At 35.7% G+C, this 22,381-nt stretch overlaps 1 protein-coding gene across 5 annotated transcripts in view; it reads right to left on the bottom strand.

The window, feature by feature from the left end:
* The window catches only part of COL24A1 (collagen type XXIV alpha 1 chain), a 398,071-nt gene that overhangs the window by 201,662 nt on the left and 174,028 nt on the right, over nucleotides 1–22,381 (bottom strand). For all 5 annotated transcript variants that reach the window (XM_077987934.1, XM_001109249.5, XM_015144267.3 and 2 more), the window contains 4 exons: nucleotides 10,375–10,428; nucleotides 9,266–9,310; nucleotides 4,061–4,114; nucleotides 757–801 (listed from right to left, as the gene is read on the bottom strand). In XM_077987934.1, the coding sequence (XP_077844060.1) occupies nucleotides 757–801; nucleotides 4,061–4,114; nucleotides 9,266–9,310; nucleotides 10,375–10,428 (198 nt within the window). The remainder of the gene's footprint in view (nucleotides 1–756; nucleotides 802–4,060; nucleotides 4,115–9,265; nucleotides 9,311–10,374; nucleotides 10,429–22,381) is intronic.

Below are 22,381 nucleotides of genomic sequence, written 5' to 3'. Positions count from 1 at the left end.
TTCCAACTCAATATGTCTTAGTTTACCTCAACTTTTCAAACCTAAAGAAAAATTATCTTCAAGCTATTAAATTATTATATAATTTAATAAGTTTTTTAATAATGAAAAATGGCTGAGCACTGTGGCTCACACCTGTAATCCCAGCACTTTGGGAAGCTGAGGCAGGTGGATTACTTGAGGTCAGGAGTTCGAGATTAGCCTGGTCAACATGGGGAAACGCCATCTCTACCAAAAATACAAAAATTAGCCGGGTGTATTGTGGCGCACACCTGTAACTCCAGCTATCCCAGAAGGCTGAGGCAGGAGAATCGCTTGAACCTGGGAGGCAGAGGTTGCAGTGAGCAGAGATCGTGCCACTGCACTCCAGCCTGGGCGACAGAGCAAGACTTCATCTCAAATAATAATAATAATAATAATAATAATAATAAATATAATTAATGAAAAATTGTAAGGTCAAATTTAGATTGAAGCTATCAGCATAATATTGAAAACCAAATATTAGAAACAATGTTTCTGAGGTCACAAATATAGTTTATATTGGATGAAAACATCATCAATTGTGTTTTCTCTCATTTCTCTCTTGTACATTAGGTTTTATTTGTCAGTAGAAACATCACAAGTAAGTTTAAATTTGTAGTAGATAAGAATTACTCTGATTCTGAGTAACTTGATTATAGCGAACATAATCATGGCTAATATGATTCCTAAAAATGCTTACAGTTGATTAAAAAAAATAAGAGCATAAAATAAGCTTACTGTTTCACCAATTTTCCCAATATTTCCTTGATCTCCTACTTCTCCCTGTCAAAAAAAGAATATAAAGTTGCAAAAACAGTTATTTTTCAAGCTAGATTATTCATGACAGTTTCAACTTTCATCTTTAATGCAATTATCTAGTCATAACCTAGAAAAAGGCAAAGGAAATTTCAGTTACTTAAAACTTTGTTATAGGTGCAGCAAACCACCATGGCACACGTTTACCTATATAACAAACCTACATATCCTGCACATGTACCCCAGAACTTAAAATAAAAATTTTTAAAAACTTATGGTAGAGTATTTCTATGAAATGTGGCCTACCCTCTATTTTCATTCAAATAGTAATGTATCAGTCTGTTCTTACACTGCTATAAAGAACTACCTGAGACTGGGTAGTTTATGAAGAAAAGAGGTTTAATTAACTCACAGTTCCACGGTTTAACACCAAGCATGACTGCGAGGCCTCATGATGGAAGGTAAAGGTGAAGCAAGCACAACTTCACATGTTGGAGCAGGAGAGAGTGAGAGCAAAGGGGGAAGTGCCACACACGTTTAAGCCATCAGATCTCGTGAGAACTCACTCACTATCACAAGAACAGCAAAACGGAAATCCGCCCCAATGAGCCAATCACTTCCCACTAGGTCCCTCCTCCAATTTGACATGAGAGTTAGGCAGGGACACAAATCCAAACCATATCAGGTAATAATCTATTTTCTTAAAAAATATTCTCCTATTCGTGACTTTTAATCACTTTTATAGATAAAATTTTTAAAAATAAAATCTTTATTGAGGTGTACTCTGTAAAAGGCAGAGTAGTAAGCACAGTGAAAGGTATTAAGAAGAATGAAATTAAAGTCTTTCCCACAGGGATATTCTATTTGCTCAAATAGAACAATACATGGGACAGGTTAAGTACTCTAGGAGCAGGCACCCTGTGAACTGGAACAGCTAGAGCTGGCATCACTGGAGAAGTAACGCATGTTCATAACCTCTGAAACAAAATTTTGCAGTCCATAATGCTCTGAAAACTCAGAATTTTTCACAACTCATTTGGTGGCAAACTTGACCTAACTTGGATTGATTTGGCAGTAAAGCTTATTTTGTTCTGAATAAGGCCATTTATAGTCTTGATGTATTCCAATTAATCTGAACATCCTTACATTTCACTACAGAAATATTAATATATCTAATTATGGTATGCTGTTGCACACCCTTCTGGTAGTGGTAAATAAAATATACTATATGCGACATGTTACTTTTCAAAAATCCAAACATTAATGATTTCAAATAATGGATTATGAAACTGTAAGCGGGGCCCTGAAAAATATGGGATACTTAACACTGGTAATGAGGAAGGGCCATTTTTGGTGGTGAGGAATGGCATCGGCAAAGGTATAGATTAACAAAAGGTGAAAGATTAAGTTCAAAGTACCACAGAGACACACTCTAATAGCAATATACGTTTTGTGTACAGAAACAGATTAAATATGTTATGTCTAAAATTAATCAATTACTGTCTAAACATTAATAATTATATTCCAGTGTAGAACAGTAAGATGTTAAGATACTGAACAATATTGTAGCCAATAATGATGTGTGGCTACTGAATATTTGCAATAGGCTGGTCTCAATTGAATTGTGATATAAGTATAAAAAAATGTATCAGATTTCAAAGGCTTTCTACAAAACAAGAATATAAAACATCTCATTAATAATTTCAATATTGATTACATGTTTAAAGGATATAATATTTTGATATCTTGAGTTAAATAAAATGTACTATTAGTTTCAGAGTCTGAAGGTAAGAAGTTACTTGTCTTTGACAACAACGAAAGAGAGAGAGAGAAGCTATTTCCCCAGGCCTAGAAAGAGAACACAGATCTAGGGTTCTATGAAGAGTGTGTTCCTTAACCAACTCCCCGAGGGAGTGCCAGGTCTCAGTTAATAGCTACATGATGTACTGAAACGCAAATTTCAGTGACAGCTAGGAAGGAATGAACATTACAAAATTTCCTCTGTTTACTAGGTAACACAGAAGCCGCCTAGATTCTGGTGTGATTCTAGGGAGAGAAAGTATAAAAATAACTAAGATTCTGTTTCTTGCCAATTTCACTGGATGGTAGCTCACAGTTGGATTTCCTAGCACTATTTGGCAGTCCAGTAAAGGAGAATTGTTAATCCCAGTAAAGGCGAATTGATTAAGCCTTCTGTTTATAAATACTACTACCCTATTTTTCAGAGGACTTTTGTATGTAACTTGAGAAAGAGTCAGGTACACATATTCTGCCCCAGGATAACTTTAGCCTCATATATACTGATACATTAAAACATACTTTAGCTCATATTTCTTTATCAAGCTCGAAAAGTGTTGTTTAGCTTTTCCTTAGGTTCCAGCATCATAAAAAGGATGAATTTAATAAAAAAAATTAGCTTTAGGAAACTTAGTAAAAATGCTGTGACTACGTCAATTTATAGTTAAATTTTAAATTTGCAAAACTTACCAATTCTTATAAGCTAGTTTCTTTCAGGTCTCAATTCTGTATGTAATAAACCATTGCATTACTTTATATTTGTTGGTGTTATAAAAAAATTATCCAAGATCTTGGAAATAAAGTAAATAGTAAGTGATACATCTTCTTAATATCATAAAGTGATGAAGGTTACTCAGTGATTATCTAGTGAATATACTTAGACTCACCGTTTACTAGTGATTAAAAGATCCAGACTTAGTAAAGTTATATGAACTTGTAGATTTCTACCCAGTAGAATTGATAACCCCAGAAGTTATGGTTTATTGCCCTGTATGCAACCCACAAATCTTATCCTAACGTTTCTTTATTAAATCACATACATAGATATAGAATATAGATACAGACATAATCACAGATACACAGATTGGGCATCCAAGATCCAAGATCTGAAATAATAAATGTTCCAAAATCTGAAACTTTTTGAGTACCAGCATGACATTGAAAGGAAATGCTCATTGGAGCAAAAATCCAGATTTTTGGGTTTGGGATGCTTAACTTGTAAGCATGTATAATACAAATATTTAAAACTCAAAAAAAACCTGAAATCTGAAACACTCTGGTTCCATGCATTTCAGACAGGGGATACTCAACCTGCATATAAACAGATACAAATATAAAGATACAGATTCTTAGTTGCTCTTCGTAACAGTTTTAACATCTTACCGGTTCTTTTTAAGTTGATGTGTTCATTTCATATTTGTATGAAAGTCATAATTTTATGTTTCTGAAAATTATATTTTAAAACTGACAATAAAGTCAGTTGCTTTACCTTTAAGCCTTCTGGTCCTGGTTCACCTGCATACCCCTTTTGACCTGGTTTTCCCTAGAACCGAACAGAATGAAAGAAGAAAGTATATATGTTTAGTCATTCTCATTTTTGAAAGTTTCCTAAGATATATGAAATTTAGACTATTCTTATAAAATTAAACACTTTAACATTATTTGATAAATGTATTTCATCATACTCATTCGCCATTCATTCTACAAATATCCAACTGTCTACTGCGTGCCATGAACAGTTCTAGATGCAGAGGATCGAGGACTGCACTAAACATACCTGCCCTCATAGAGCTTATATTTTAGTGAGAATAACGTTTTAAAAAATTAGTAAAATATTAGTATGTTAGGTAGTGGTAATATGAAAGGCAACAAATCAAGCAAGGAAGGGATATATAAACTGTTGTGGGAATTTTATTGAAAGTGTTCATAAGATTCCAGAAAGAAGACCTCACCAAAAAGTTGTTTGCAGATTACTTGTATTCTTACTTTAGTTTTCAGAGAGTCTAAAGGCAAGAAGTGACTTGTCTTTGATGACAATGAGAGAGAGAGAGAGAGAGAGCGAAGCTACTTCCCCAGGCCTAAGGAGAGAAGAGAGATCCCAGGGTTCTGTGAAGAGTGTGACCCTTGACCCTCAACCAACTTCCCTAGCGAGTGCCATTCCCTGGGGGAGTTGGCAGTTTGGTGGCATTTGAATAAAGACCTAAAGAAAGGGACAAGTTATGTGGATATCTGAAGGAAAAGTATTCCAGGCCGAGGAAAAGGGCATGTGCACAGGCACTACAGCTAAAATGTGTGTAGTATGTTGGAGAAATCAGGAGAAGCTGAAGAATTGAGAGGAGAAGACCAGTAAAGTGATGAAGTCAAAGAAGGAAATGGGGAATGAGAAGTCAGGTCACATAGGGCCTTGTAGGTTGCAGTTAGGACTTTGACTTTTATCTGAGTGAGACAGGAAGCCTTAGACAAGATTTAAGGAGAAAACTGATAAGATCTAAGTTTTAACAGGATCACTTTGATTCCAGGGTAGAAGAAGAGAGTCTGAATAAGAGTCTAGTACAATAATCCAAGTGAGAGATGATGGGGGTGTGAATCAGGGTGGTAGCAGAGTGGCAAGATTCTGGATATAATATGAAGGTAGAGCTTCCAGGAACTGCTGGTGGGTCATGTGTGAAATGTGGGAGAAAGAGAAGAGTCAAAAATGAATCTCAGGATTTTAATGTAAGAGTAGCAGACCAAATGAAATGAAGAAGACTGAAAACAGGTTTGGAGGGTAAATAAGAAGCTAAGTTTTGGACATTTTAGTTTGATATGCTTGTTAGACATCTAAATGGAGAGATCTTGTGGTAGTTATTTATACAAGTTCAGAATTTAACAGGTAGAAAGATCTGATAAGAAGAAATAATCTTGGAAACCACCAGCATTTTGATGGTATTTAAAGCCCTAGGCTGGATGACCTCATTTAGCCAGTGAGTATAGATAGAAATGAGAAATCCACAGGCCAAGCTTTGGGGTATTCCAAAACTTAGAATTTGAAGAAATTAGAAAAAATTTAATTTGTGCCAGAAAGTTAGGAGGAAAATCATGGAAGTAAAGAAATTGTTTCTAGGAGGAGAGAGTGATCTTGTCAAATTCTGAAGAATAGAAGTATTGAGTAATAAGAGGACTCTCAGGATTGAGAAATGACAATTGGATCCAGCAATACAGAAACCACTGATCGTATTGATCAGAGTATTTGTATTGTAGTGGTGGGAACAAATATGGTTTAAGCAGATAGAGGGAAGAGAAAAACTGAAAGAGCACGTATAGACAACACTTTTGAGGAGTTTTACTGAAAATGGAAAGATAAAAATAGGGTAACACCTGGAAGGCAAACTGAGACCAAAAAAGTTTTGTTTTTGTTTTTAAGCTGGAAGAATAGCAGCAGCTTTATATGCTGATAGGAATGATTTCGTGTAGAGAAGAGAAAATATAGCAGAGACAGAGAGAACTGTTGGACCAATTATCTTGAGTAGTCAAGAGGACAGAGTATGCAGCAAACAACTGGAAGTTTTCCTTAGCTTGAAAAATGGCCTGCTCATCAACAACAACAGGAAAGAAAGCAGAGTATAGATAGAAGAAGGTGGGTACATGCAATGGCAGAAAACTGTAAGTTCTCTTCTGGTTACTTCAATCTTCTCAGGGAAGTAGGATGCCAGGCAAAGGCTAAGAATAAGGATGAGAGAGAACTGAACGGAGTTTGAAGAAACAAAGTATAAAGTAATAACTTAGAAAAGCAAGAGAATAAATAGGTTTGAAGACAGAATTCAGAATGTAATCAAAGGAATAATTATAATGTTTTAAGCAAGATGAGGAATTTGTGATCATAAAGGAGACAAGACACAATGGAAAAGCAGCAGAATCAATGCATTGACATTCCTATTGGGTTTATTAGATTGGATAATGAGAGAGAATGTATTAGAAAGAAAGATGGTGGTTGGGAAATGAGAAGTTTAAAATTGAAAATGAGAGGTCGCTATCACTGGTAATGACAAAGTAAAGGGTATGACTGTAGCAGAGAGTAGCTGAAAAGAATAGAGGATAAGATCAGTAGGGGAGAGCAGGTCCACAGATGAGGTGGCAGGGTATGGTTTCGGGATGAAACTGGTCCACCTCAGAAGATCATCAGACATTAGATTCTCATAAATATCACACAACCTAGATCCCTTGCTTGCACAGTTCACAACAGGGTTTCTGCTCCTATGAGAATCTAATGCTGCTGCTCATCTGACAGGAGGTGAAGCTCAGGCAGTTAGATGGTCAATACTGAGTGTCAACTTGATTGGATTGAAGGATACAAAGTATTGTTCCTGGGTGTGTCTGTGAGGGTGTTGCCAAAAGAGATTAACATTTGAGTCAGTGAGCTGGGGAAGGCAGATCCACCCTTAATCTGGTAGGCACAATCTAATAAACTGCCAGCAAATATAAAGCAGGCAGAAACATGTGAAAAGGCAAGACTGCCCTAGCCTCCCAGCCTGCATCTTTCTCCCATGCTGGATGTTTCTCTGCCTTCCATCATTGGACTCCAAGTTCTTTAGTTTTGGGACTCAGACTGGTCCTCCTTGCTCCTCAGCTTGCAGACAGCCTATTGTGGGACCTTGTGATTGTGTAAGGTAATACTTAATAAACTCCCCTTTATATATATCCTATTAGTTCTGTCCCTCTAGAGAACCTTGACTAATATAAGTGGTAATGCTCATGCCCAGTCCATGGCCTGGGGGTTGGGGACCCCTGCTATATTGGATTTTATTGCTGTTGTCAATTAAGACATGCTCATATTTTTTCTTCTTAAAGTGGAACAGAACAACCCTCTGGCTCACATTCTGTTTTTACTACACATAAAAGATTTAGCCACTTACAACTGTATTTAAGACTTCTAGTCCTATTAGACTAGAAGTCAAAACATTTTAATTTTTGCTTTTGCCTGCTCGAAATTATCGAATAATTTCCTAACAAGCAAAAAGCAAAGCAAAGAACTGAAAATCATCCTATTATTATTAAACATCAATTGTTCTCTAATTAAGTTAGACACACAGAACAAGAAATAGAGTTAAGAACCTGAATTATTAGATTTTTTCTATGATATTTACAAAACCAATTCTATTTTTATTTCCACTGCTTGGTAAGAGCCTTAGTGTGACATTTCTTTTATCTTTAATAATACTATTTCAAGCACTGTGTAGGATATTAAGATACAGTTATACATATTTACATTATGGAAAGAATCTCACTGGAATCTGGTATCAGCACATTTTCAAAGTCTTTGGAATCAAGCGATTCAGAGTATCAGAAACAGAATCATAACTTCTTGTCCTACTTAAATTCTATCATATTGTATTGATTTTGATTTGATCATGTTATACTTGAACATGTAATATTAAAACCTTATTTTCAAATCTAAAAATAGGAACGATATCTTGCAGAGTTGTTTTCAGGATTAAAGATGATTCATATACTTATAGCAATATTAGGCCCCAAATTGATATTCAACGAATAGCAACAACAGTAATTATTAATATTAAGACTGTGTAGACCAGAGGTGAATATGGTTCTCCTCTTTTCAAAGGAAGTAAATTTTGAATAAGATCAATTTTATTGGGCTCAAATTCCAGTTTTTCTGTTATATAATTCTCAAAAAAAAAAAAAAAAATGAAAACTCTTTTTTACCCCCAATGGGATAGTAGCAATATATGTGCTAGTAAGGTAAAACTGTGAAAGAAATAATTACAGTCTTTTTAAATGTAAAAGCATTTTAAGAACCAGTACTTTGGCCAGACATGGTGGCTCACTCCTGTAATTCCAGCACTTTGAGAGGCCAGGTGGGCGGATCACCTGAGGCCAGGAGTTCAAAACCAGCCTGGCCAACATGGTGAAACCCCATCTCTACTAAAAATACAAAACTTAGCAGGGTATGGTGGCACACGCCTGTAATCCTAGCTACTCGAGAGGCTGAGGCAGGAGATTTGCTTGAACCCAGGAGGTGGAGGTTGCAGTGAGTTGAGATCACGCCACTACACTCCAGCTTGGATGACAGAGTGAGACTCCATCTCAAAAAAAAAAAAAAAAAAAAAAAAGAAGAAGAAGAACCAGTACTTTATGATGTTGTCAAGAAAAGAAATATGATGTATTTCATATGAGTCTAATGCCTCTTAAAATAAATGTAACACATATAACTTAATTATTTCATAAGGTAAACTTTGGTCATGTATACCAAAAATTTTTAAATAATTCATTTCTAGAACTTGAAAACAATTCACATATTACCCATGGTATTATCTGACAAAAACACTGGCAGAAAATACATCTTATTAGCCTTCCATAATTTTACTAACACATTTAGAAAACAGGAAATCTCAGAATATTACTAAAATGGCTAAAGTATTTAGCTCCCTTTACATTTCAAGAAATTTATAAACAATTTGCACAAATTACTAAGTCTATAAACCACCAAAATAGCAAGTAACTACATAGTAGGCATAACATCATTCAAACTATCTTTGAGACTTCCAGTTATTAGCCTATTTTATTTTGGGGCATTTTATGACTATAGTTTGTTTTCATTTTTGTCCTTCACTATAATGTAAAATGTTATGATGTTAAAAACATTTATAGAACAGCTATTTTCAAGAAAACCACTTATGGAAAATTATACAATACCTACTCGTGGCCCCAGTTCCCCAAAGGGTCCAATTGGTCCTTCTTCTCCCTTAAAAACAAAAATCAGAACATATTATGGCCTAAAATGGGTATTTAAAAATGTAAACTCTTATTTTCTCTATTTATTCTAAAATGTGAGGCTCATTCTGAGATGTGATGAAAATAATGCTGTTATTTTCTTGTACTTTGAACTCCATCACCCCACAACACTTTAGTTTTTTGTGTGAACCTGGTGCATTCTTGTAAGGACCAAAAACTATATGGGTGGATAGAGACTGAAGATGAATATAGAAAAAAATTAAAAGTTTTTATTCATAATTCTCTAAGAGAAAAAAAAGCAGTAAGTGTTTTTACTACATTTACAGACATATTTACTAAATATACTGATTTACCTTTAAAAAATAGTTGATTGCTTTCTGAATAATACATACAGACCTCCCTAGAATCATATAGTGTATATTATTTATTTGGTAAACATTTTGCTCAATTCACAATTCAAGTAAAATATAATTTATTGGTTCAAAAATATTAAGTAGTCACAAATAGTAAATATAAATTCTAGTATATATGAGTGAGATTCTGGGTTCAGATTCTTCAGACATTCCACTGGATACCGCTAACATAAATCATTTAATGAATTCAGAACACTGTAAAATGATTCTAAATTCTATTCCATAACTGACAAAATAAAGTGTCAACTTGAAGGCTGGGAATAGTAGCTCATGCCTGTAATCCCAGCACTCTGGGACGTTTAGGTGGGAGGACTGCTTGAGGCCAGAAGTAGGCCAACCTGGCTAAATAGCAAAACTGTGTCTTTACAAAAAATACAAAAATTAGCCAGGCTAATGGTGATGCACCTGTACTCCCAGCTACTTGGAAGGTTGAGGTAGGAGGATTGCTGGAGCCCAGGAGGTCGAGGCTGCAGTGAGCCAAGATTGCACCACTGCACTCCATCCTGGGAAAGAGAGCGAGACTCTGTCTAAATAAATAAATAAAATGGTAACTGGAAATCTGATAGTGTTTAAACAAAAACTGAAGGCCCACAAGAAATAAAAAGGGAAACTTTTAACTAAAAACCTTGCTGAAGCTGACTGGATATCACTTCTTCCATACCTGAGTTCCTTTGAGACCAGGAGGTCCAGGAGGCCCTCTATTTCCGAGGAGTCCCTATAAAAGCAATATAAACGCACACAATAGAAATTTTAGATCAACTGACATTTTGATAAATCAGCATTAATGTGGAGATGGACAATACTCTTTGAAACCATTCATTTCCCATTAAGAAGTTCTCAAAATGGGTGGCAATATAGACAAGCAGAAAACAACAAAGCATCCAAAAACACAGGATAAACTTATTTTTAAACAGTAAGTTAATATTCAAATAATCTGCTCAGTATTTTATTCTTCAACCTCCAGACACCTTTTCAGAAAAAGTATTTCTAAAATGGAAGCAATGGGGCCAATTGTTAAACTGATAAGAGTAAAACAAAAAGAGTGTTCACAAAGTCTGAAAACAGATGGAAGAAACAAATAATGTTTTAATACCTATTAAGAGATCTGCAGAGTCTGGAACTCATTATTTGTTAGTTGAAGAATGCATTAGTTCTTCATTACTCATTAGTTGAAGAATATTCTTCAACTTATTTCCCTTTTTGCTACAAGATGACAAAAAGAGAAGAGGAATTTGCAGAAGAAAGTGAGTGTGAATTTGACTAGAAATTTCAAGACTAAAAAAGTATTTTGTTAAACAAAATACATGTTGTTAAAAATCAATTGCTCTCTGAATGAAAACCCTTTCAAAGTAACTATTTTTAAAAAGTCTTAAATCAGAAAACAGTATACGTCTATTCAACATGGCCACATTTTCTTAATAAGTTCTGTTCTCCTAACGACGCAAGATGCCAGCAAAGTTCTAAGTCTATTTTTAGAATTATAGTTTGAATGATTGCTTTTAGTCATTTTATAATCATTAAGAAGTTTTATCTAATTTTTAACTGTACTTACATAATTTTTAAATAACTACACCAAAGAGCAAATCTATTAGGTGACTTTGATCTTGTTCTGAAATGCAGCAAAGTGACAAACTACATGGGAATCTTTCCTTCATGTTATATTTTACTCTATACTTGCTGTACTTTAACACAATAAAAACAAAACTCTCTGTCAGTTTAAAAGTCTATAATATAGTATTGTAAGCTTATTACATAAATAGCACCATTCAAGAAACTGTATTACTTTAGGCAATAACCTAACCTTTTAATTCAGCTTTCTTATTTTTAAAAGTAAGATATGGATTAGATTATGGAAATGGGCATATTGTGCCTCATGCCAGTCCAATATATGTTAATCCTTTTACAGGCAAAAGCACCCTAATTTTCCTTAAGGAAAAACTCTCTTCACTCTTCGTGCATGTTGTTTGAGGGGAGGTGACTCCACCTCCGACTGTAACTGTGAACATGTGACAGAGATCTAAGTCAGTCGGTGTATTGTACATCCCCAGAAAAAATGACTGGTCCAGGAATGAGTAAGGGACCCAACTCAGCCCAACTGAAGCACATTTCAAACTTCAGTGGCACTGCTGGGAATAGCATTAAAAATGAGGTAAAACTGAACAGTGGGAAACCATCCAGGGGACAGCCTGAGAATAAAATCAATGAATCAACAAATGGAGAGAGTTGGAGTGACTGGGCTCTTCTGATATTGTTTAGGGTCCTGAATTCAGCTGTGATTGAATCCCTGAACTTTTCATGTATTTATGTAAGCCTGTTTAAGCCAGGTTTCCACCACTTACAACTGAAATAATCCTGATTTGATACAATGATTTCAAACTGCCTTCAATATCTGAAACTGCTCTTTTAGAATTCAAAGTGAAAGATTTTAAGTATCTACACTGACTGGAGGTACAGAATTAGAATGTTGTCATATTTGAATTCTACCACCTGTCAGCTAGTTTAATCACTTAATTCATCTGTTTGTTCATTTTTCATCTGACATTTTATTAATTTTCTACTATGTATAAGGCTCAATTAACAGCACAATATTAGTCCCTAAGTATACAATTATCAGTAAGACAGAGTCCCTGTTTCCAATGAATTCATCATTTATTATGGGAGATGGTCCTTTAAAATAAAACTTACTACTTTAAGAGTTGTAATAGAAGTAGAGGTATATGCAAAGTATAAATAAGAATTTAGAAAAAGGAGCAAAATCCTTTCTGGGAGGATTAGAATATTTTTAATATATGAAAATGATTTTGTATTGAGTTATAATAGCCTAATAAAAACTTGTAGATAAAAATAAGCATACAATAAAAAATTATAAACAACCTCTGGGGCTCAAAAGGCTCTAAGAACATACAATATTAAGATTAGGGTGTGCATGAAAAAAACAGGCTCAGCTCCATATCCAGAGTGTAACCTGCAGAGGACTGACTGGTTAAAGGAAATGAGGTCCCCCCTAACTTTCTCATTGAAACTATTTACTCGGGATGGAACCACTTATCCAGAACCAGAAATAATCCTTTCAGTGAAGCAGGCAAATCTAGGCTTCTTTTTCTCTCTTCTTTCAAAACCAAAATTATAATCTTAAAGGAAAAATGAAAGTTGGGTTAAAAGAAAAAAAATCTAGTTATATGTCATTTACAAGAAACACACCTAAAATACAAAATATGCAAGGCATTTACCAGCCCAAAAGAGCTGATGTAATTACATTATTATTAGATCTAGCAGACTTGAAGGTAAACTACATTATTTAAGTGTGTGACTAAATAATGATTAAAGGTTATATTCATCAAGAAGAGATAAAAAGCATAAATTTTTGTGCATCTAATAACATGAATTCCAAGTATAAAAAGTGAAAATTGATGAATATGCAAATAGAGTTGGGCAAATCCACTATTAGAGAGAGAAATTTCAAGACACTTTTCTCCATAAGTCAAGCAGATAAAGACCACAAGAATAGAGAAAACTTAAATACTAATATTAACAAACTTGTTCTAATGGTCATCTATAGAATACTGAATCCTTAAATGGGAATTTACATAGTGTACAGATGCACCTGGAGCATTTGTGCAAACCAACCACAAGAAAGACCATAAGTGTTTATCAGCAGCAGTATCAATTTAAAAATTACAGTATATCTATATAGTGGGTTATACTATACAATGTAAATTTAAAATGAACCTAAAATTATATGTATCAACCTGGATTAAGATGAAAAGACAAAATTGAATGGAAGAAGAAAGTCACTGAAGAATATGTATAGTAGAATTCCATTTACATGAATTTACAAAACACTCAAAGCGCCAGATATTGTAGGAGTATATACAGATGGTAAAAGCATGGCCAAAACAAAAGAATATTTACCTCTAAATTCAGAGATGGAGGAGGTAGACACAATTAGAGAGAGACACACAAGGGGCTTCCAACTTTCTGTTTAATATCCTTTATAGGGTTTGTTTTATCATCATTGTTTAAGCTGTGCACATATGTTTCATATTTATCATTTGTTAAATACAAATTTTAAAAAAGTTAAACTGTGCAGAACTGGAAGTAGAGTACAGATCTGAATTCCAGTTTTGCAGTTTACTAGAGATGTAAACTATTCCTTAATCTGTAGAATCATGTTACCATCAGCATTGTAAGGTTGCTGTAGGAATAAACAAAATGATACCTAGAATATAACAGGAACTTAATACCAGTTTCCTTTCTCCTTTTATATCAGACATTAATTAGTAGACATTTCTCAAAGGTAGATATACAAATGGCCAATAAATAAATGAAAAAATGTTCAACATCGCTAGTCATCAGGGAAATGCAAATCAAAACCAGAATGAGATATCATCTCGTTAGAATGATCACTATTAAAGAGACAGAAAATAACAAATACTGGTGAGAATGCAAAGAAAGGGTGATGTATTGGTGGGAATGTAAATCAATACAGCTAATATGATAAAAAGTATGGAGTCACCTCAAAAAATAAAAATAGAACTATCATATGATTTAGCAATCCCACTGCTGAGTATATATCCCAAAGAAAGAAAGTCAGTATATCAGAGACAGAATCTGCATTCTCATGTTTATTGCAGTGCTACTCACAATAGCCAAGATACAGAATCAACCTAAGTATCCACCAACAGATGACTGGATAAAGAAAATGTAGTATATTATACACAATGGAATATTATTCCACCATAAGAAGAATGAAATCCTATATTAGCAACAACAAGGATAGAATGGGAGGATATTATATTAAGTGAAATAAGCCAGACACAGAAAGACAAATGTTGCATGTTCCAACTCATATGTGGAAGCTAAAAATATTGATTTCATGGAGATAGAGAATAAATTGAAAGGTGGTTAACAGAGGCTGGGAATGGTAGTAGGGAAGGGACTTCCACTTGGACAGACAGAACAGTGTGTGGAGACTCACATCACGGACTTTTGTTCTAAGAACCACTACAGTAAATTCCCAGGAAAACTTAAGGATTTCATAGATCCTTTGACAGAAGTGGCACACTGCTACAAATTCTGTGAGGCAGGCAAAAAAACCATGAGTTCCCAAAGTGTGTGAGGGGAAACACCTGCCTCCGGAAACACATCCCCATTGGGGACCCTGAAAATCCGGATTACAGGAGAAGGATTTAACCTTACCTAGAGCTGAAACTGATTTAGCGTGAAATATAAAAGTAGAAGCAGCAGCAGGAGGAGCATTGTAGGCGCTCCCATTCTCCAGGTCAAGCCAAGGGAAGCCATCCCTGACTATATCTCACTAGGGCCCTCAGGGAAGGCAGCCAGCAGAATCTGGGAGGGATCACAGGCTGAAAAAAGATTCCAACTGAACTTTGTTTTTTTTTTTGTTTTATTTTATTATTATCATACTTTAAGTTCTAGGGTACATGTGCATAATGTGCAGGTTTGTTACATATGTATACTTGTGCCATATTGGTGTGCTGCACCCATCAACTCGTCAGCACCCATCAACTCGTCATTTACATCAGGTATAACTCCCAATGCAATCCCTCCCCCGCCCCCCTCCCCATGATAGGCCCCGGTATGTGATGTTCCAACTGAATTTTGTAATAATTTTGACTGAAGCAAGCTCTCTTGAGCAGAATCTGGGGGTGAATGGGAACTGTTGCAGAGAGTAGCGCAGGAGCCAAGCCCAACAGTGTTTGAAGGCAGGGAGGGGGAGGCCTGAAAGCCTTGCTTGCTTTCTCAGCAGGGAAGCTTATAGCCTGGGGCAAGGTCTGAATGCTGAGCACAGGCTACCTGGAGACAAACTTAGTGCTGCTAGTGGGGCACATTGTCAGGGGCAAAACCGGCCTCACCAACTGCATGGGAGCTGGGTAAGACCTAATGCTACCAGTTTTCCCCTACTTCCTTGATGACAGAGGGTATTATGGAACAAAATGCCCTCTGGCACATAACCCCATTGGCCCAAGAACCATACCCCTCCCCCACAGGAGTGCGGCAATCTCTGCCCAAGGAGAGCCTGAGCTCAGACTGGCCTAACCCTGTTCCCACCTGATGGTACTTCTCTACCCACCTTAGCAGCCAATTACAAAAGACATAAATCCTTAGGAGCTTTATGGCCTTGCGCATCACCTGAGAAACCCAAATACTTATTCTGGCCAACTTAGGGTAAGCTTATATCCTCCTTCTACTACTGCAGCTGGTGCTCTCTTGAAAGCAATACCTCCTGACTGGAGGCCAACCAACTCAGGATATTATGGCAACTCATGACAAAATAACCCTACTCCAATGAAGGAGAAAACAATAGCTAATTTCACTGACTGCAACATCCTGGCTAACCAGAGGTCCTGAGTCTGTCCACATGACAACTTCACTGCTAGCATAACCAGCATTTGAGAAAGTCAGCACGCGAAACATATCTACAACCAAGGACTCTCACAGTCTACTTCACTCCCCTGCCACCTCCACCAGAGTAGGTGCTGGTATCGAGAGCTGAGAGACTTGAAGATGGATCACATCACAGGGCACTTTGCAGACAATCTCCAGCACCAGCCTGGAGGCTGGTAGCCCTGTTGTGTGGCCAGACCGAGAAGAGCAATAACAATCACTGCAGTCCCGCTCTCAAGAAGTCCCATTCCTAGAAGAAGTGGGAGAGCACCACATCAAGGGATCACCCTGTGGGACAAATTAATCTGAACAGCAGTCCTTGAGTTCCAGATCTTTCCACTGAAACAGTCTATCCAAATGAGAAGGAACCAGAAAAGTAATTCTGGTAATATGACAAAATAAGGTTCTATTACACCCCCAAAGACCACACTAGCTCCCCAGCAATGTATCCAAACCAAGAAGAAATCTCTGATTGCCAGATAAAGAATTCAGAGGATTGATTATTAAGCTACTCAAGGAGATACCAGAGAAAGGTGAAAACCAACTTGAAGAAGTTTAAAAAAACAAACAATACAGGCTATAGATGAAAAATTCTCCAGCGAAACAGATATCATAAAAATATAATCACAACTTCTGGAAATGAAAGACAAACTCAGAGAAATACAAAATGCACTGGACAGTATCAACAATAGATTAGGACAGGTAGAAGAAAGAACTTCAGAGCTCAAACACAAGGCTTCCTAATTAACTCAATCAGACAAAGACAAAGAAAAAAACAAGAACAACAAAAAAGAACAAAGCCTTCACAAATTTTGGGATGATGTTAAATGCCAAACCTAAGAATAATTGGTGTTCCTGAGGCAGAAGAGAAATCTAAAACTTCGGAAAACTTATGTTAGGGAATAATCCAGGAAAACCTCCATGGCCTTGCTAGAGATAGAGACATCCAAATATAATAAGATCAAAGAACACCTGGGAAATTCATCACAAAAAGATCACCACCTAGGCGCATAGTCATCAGATTCTCTAAAGTCAAGATGAAGGAAAGAATCATAAGAGTTGTGAGGCAAAAGCATCAGGTAGCCTATAAAGGAAAACATACCAGATTTATAGCAGATTTCTCAGCAGAAACCCTACAAGCCAGAAGGGACTGGGGTCCTATCTTTAGCCTTCTCAAACAAAATAATTACCAATCAAGAATTCTGAATCCAGAAAAATTAAGCTTCATAAACGAAAGAGGTAAAGTCGTTTTCAGACAAACATGTGAAGAGCATTCGCCACTACCAAGTCAGTACTACAAGAACTGCTAAAATGAGTTCTAAATCTTGAAACAAGCCTTAAAATACACCAAAATAGAACCTTCTTAAAGCATAAATCTCACAAGACCTACAAAACAACAACAACACACACACACAAAGCCACAGGGTATTCAGGCAACAGCTAACATGAGGAATAAAATGGTACCTCACATCTCAATATTAACATTGAATGTAAACAGCCTAAATGCTCCACTTATGGCAGAATTAAAAAAAAATCCATCAATTAAGTATCTGCTGTCTTCAAGAGGCTCACCTAACACAAAAGGACTCAGATAAACTTAAGGTAAAAGGGTGGAAAAAGGTATGTCATGCAAATGGAAACCAAAAGTGAGCAGGAATAGCTATTCTTATATCAGACAAAACAGACTTTAAATCAATAACAGTTAAAAAAAGACAAAGAGGGACATTATATAACAATAAAAGGATCAGTCCAACAGGAAAATGTCATAATCCTAAATATATATATACCTAACACTGGAGCTTCCAAATTTATAAAACAATTATTACTAGACCTAAGAAATGTGGTAGATGGCAACACAATAATAGTGGAGGACGTCAATACTTTACTGACAGCACTGGGTCATCAAGACAGAAAGTCAACAAAGAAATTGTAGACTTCATGTATGCCCTAGAACAAATGAACTTAAAAGATGTTTACAAAACATTCTACCCAACAACTGCAGATAGACATTCTTTTCATCAGCATATAGAACATTCTCCAAGATAGATCATATGAGAGGCTACAAAACAAGTCTCAATAAATTTAAGAAAATAGAAATTATGTCACATATACTCTCAGACCACAGTAGAATAAAACTGGAAATTAACTCCAAAAGGAATCCTCAAAACCATACAAATACATGAAAATTAAATCATCTGCTCCTGAATGATCTCTGGGTCAACAATGAAATCACGATGGAAATTAAAAATTTATTTGAACTGAACAATAATAGTGACACAACCTATGAAAACCGCTGGGATACAGCAAAAGCAGTAGCAAGAGGAAAGTTCAGAGCAATAAATGCCTACATCAAAAAGTCTGGAAAAGCACAAATAGACAATTTAAGGTCACACCTCAAGGAAGTAGAGAAACAAGAAAAAATCAAACCCAAACCCAGCAGAATAAAAGAAATAATAAAGATCAGAGCAGAACTAAATTAAATTGAAACAAAAAATACAAAGATAAATGAAACAAAAAGCTGGTTATTTGAAGGATAAGTCAAATTGATAGGTAATTACTGGGATTAACAAAGAAAAGTAGTGAGAAGATCCAAATAAGGTCAATAGAAATGAAACGGGAGATATTACAACTGATACTACAGAAACACAAAAGATCATTCAACCTACTATGAACACCTTTATGCACACAAACTAGAGTATGTAGAGGAGATGTATAAATTTCTGGAAGTATACAACCCTCCTAGATTAAACCAGGAAGAAACAGAAACTCTGAACAGACCAATAACAAACAGAAAGATAGAAATGGTAATTTAAAAACTGCCAACAAAAAAAAGTACAGGACCAGAGAGATTCACAGCTGAATTCTATCAGACATTCAAAGAAGAATTGGTACCAATCCTATTGACACTATTCCAAAAGACAGAGAAAGAGGGGATCCTCCCTAAATCATTCTATGAAGCCAGTATCACCTTAATACCAAAACCAGGAAAGGACATAATAAAAAAGAAAAACTACAGAACAATATCTCTGATGAACATAGATGCAAAAATCCTCAACAAAATACTAGCTAACCAAATCTAACAGCTTATCAAAAATATAATACACAATGATCAAGTGGGTTTCATACCAGAAATGCAGGGATGGTTTAACATATGCAAGTCAATAAATGTGATACATCACATAAACAGAATTAAAAACAAAAATTATATGATCATTTCAATAGTTGTAGGAAAAGCATTTGACAAAATTCAGCATCCTTTTATGATTAAAACCCTCAGCAAAATTGGCATAGAAGAAACATATCTCAAGGTAATAAAAGCCATCTATGACAAACCCACAGTGAGCATTATGCTGAATGGGGAAAAGTTAAAAGCATTCCCACTGAGAACTGGAACAAGACAAGGATGCCGACTTTCACCACTGCTATTCAACATTGTACTGGTAGTCCTAGACAGAGCAATCAGACAAGAGAAAGAAATAAATGGCATTTAAATCAGTAAAGAGGAAGTCAAACCATTGCTGTTTGCTGATGATATAATCATATACCTATAAAACCCTAAAGTCTCACTCAAAAGCTCCTAGCTCTGATAAATAGATTCAGTAAAGTTTCAGGATACAAAATCAATGTAGAGAAATCAGTAGCACTGCTATACACCAACAACGACCAAGCTGAGAATAAAAATCCAGAACTCAACCCCTTTTACAATAGCTACAAAAAAAAAAACAAAAGCAAAAAAAACCCAACTTAGAAATATACCTAACCAAGGCCAGGCGCGGTGGCTCATTCCTGTAATCCCAGCACTTTGGAAGGCCAAGGTGGGTGGATCATGAGGCCAGGAGATGGAGATCATACTGGCTAACACGGTGAAACCCCATCTCTACTAAAAATACAAAAAAAATTAGCCAGGCATGGTGGCCGGTGCCTGTAGTCCCAGCTACTCAGAAGGCTGAGGCAGGAGAATGGCCTGAACCCAGGAGGCAGAGCTTGCAGTGAGCCAAGATTGCACCACTGCACTCCAGCCTGTGTGACAGAGTGAAACTCCGTCTCACAAAAAAAAAAAAAAAAAAAAAAAGAAAAAAGAAAGAAACATACCTAACCAAGAAGGTAAAAGACCTCTACAAGAAAAACTACAAAACACTGCTGAAATAAATCATAGATGACACAAACAAATGGAAACATATCCCGTGCTCATGAATGGGCAGAATAAATACTGTGAAAATGATCATACGGCCAAAAGCGATCTACAAATTCAATGCAATTCCCATCAAAATACCATCATCATTCTCCATAGAATTAGAAAACACAATACTAAATTCATTTGGAATCAAAAAAAGACCCAGAATAGCCAAAGCAAGACTAAGCAAAAAGAACAAATCTGGAGCATCACATTACCTGAGTTCAAACTATACTACAAGGTTGTAGTTACCAAACCAGCATGGTACTGGTATAAAATTAGGCATGTAGACCAATGGGCTAGAAAAAAGAACCCAGAAATGAAGCCAAATATTTTCAGCTAACTAATCTTTAACAAAGCAAACAAAAACATAAAATGGGGAAGAAAAGGACACCCTATTCAACAAATGATGCTGGGATAACCGCAAGCCACATGTGAAAGAATAAAGCTGGATCCTCATTTCTCACCTTACACAAAAAATCACCTCAAGATGGATCAAAGACTTAAATCTAAGACCTGAAACCATAATATTCTAGAAGATAACACTGGAAAAAAATCTTCTAGACATTGGCTTACGCAAGGAAGTCATGACCAAAAACCCAAAAGCAAATGCAACAAAAAGAAAAATAAATAGATGGGACTTAATTAAACTAAAAAGCTTCTGCACAGTTAGAGAAAAAAATAGAGTGAAACATCAACCTATGTAATGGAAAGCAATATTTTCAAATCATGTATCTGATATGGGGTTAATATTCAAAATCTGTAAAACACTCCTATAACTCAATAGCAAAAACCAAAGTACTGGGCTAAAAATTGGAGAAAGGACTTTGGAGTATTCATCAAAAAAATTGAAAACAGGATCTCACAGGAGTGCAAATATCCTGTTTACATCAATGTAAACAGGATAAAAACTGCATATTTATATCTTGTCGATATAAACAGGATATTTGCACTGCTGTGTTCATTGCAGCTTTATTCACAATAGCCAAGAGGTGTCAACAACCCAAATGTTCATTGACAGATGAATGAGTAAAGAAAACGTGGTATATACAAACAATGGAATATTATTCAGCCATAAAAGGAAGGAAATCCTGTCATATGTTACAAGATGGATGAGCCTTAATGACATTACGTGAAATAAGTCAAATAAGCCAGTCATAAAAGAACAAATGCATAATTCTACCTATATGCACTATGTAAAGTAGCTAAACTCATAGAAGCAAAAAGTAGGATGCTAATTGCCAGTGGCTGTGGGGAGAAGGACAATGGGAAGCTGCTGTTCAATAAGTGTAGAATTTCAGTCTGTAAAATGAAAAATGTCTACAGATCTGTTGTACAACAGTGCGCACACATTTTAAGTGTTATAATACCATAAACAAATTAGTAAAACAAATTTACTAAGGGGGTGTAATTCATGTTATATGCTTGTTGTTATTTAAACCCTTTAATTTTCTATTTAAGATCTGTCACAATCTGCTTCCTACCCACCCCCCCTTTTTTTTTTTTTTAAAGTCAGGTAGGTTTACTTCTGCTCTCCATTCCAGTGTTCATTTTGCACCTCTTGCACAGAATCTCTCATTCCTCGGCTCTACTTGGCCTAATCCAACCAATCTGACTAAAAATCCCAACTTCTCTATTTTCTCAGAAAAATGACCATACAGATTATCCTCTCCTCTGAACTTCTTCCTACTCATTTATCATATGTTGCCTAGTTATTGTGCTTTTTACCTTTTCACTTTTGAAGGACTCATGTTTCCAGAGAATTACAAGTTCCTAACAAAAAGAAGACCATGTTTTAATTTTGTTTCTGAGTCACTGCTTAAACACAGTACCCTGCCCATTGTACAAGCTCAATAAATATTTCTTAGCTGACTAAATTCTACCTGGAGAATAAATGTCTTATATAAGAAATCTGTGTATAAAATCTTGGTATAGCCTATATAGAATGTAAACCTTCAGGCCTGGGTCAAAGTAATCTTAGAAAACTGTGTAGAGTTACACACCTCCCTCTTACCAAGTTAGCTTACCTCTCTACAGATAAATACATGACATATTGTAATAATTCAGTGCAAGAACTATTTCCACA

The sequence above is a fragment of the Macaca mulatta genome, chromosome 1 (assembly GCF_049350105.2).
Source record: "Macaca mulatta isolate MMU2019108-1 chromosome 1, T2T-MMU8v2.0, whole genome shotgun sequence".
NCBI classification, from domain to species: domain Eukaryota; kingdom Metazoa; phylum Chordata; class Mammalia; order Primates; family Cercopithecidae; genus Macaca; species Macaca mulatta.
This window is presented reverse-complemented; position numbering and strand designations above follow the sequence as displayed.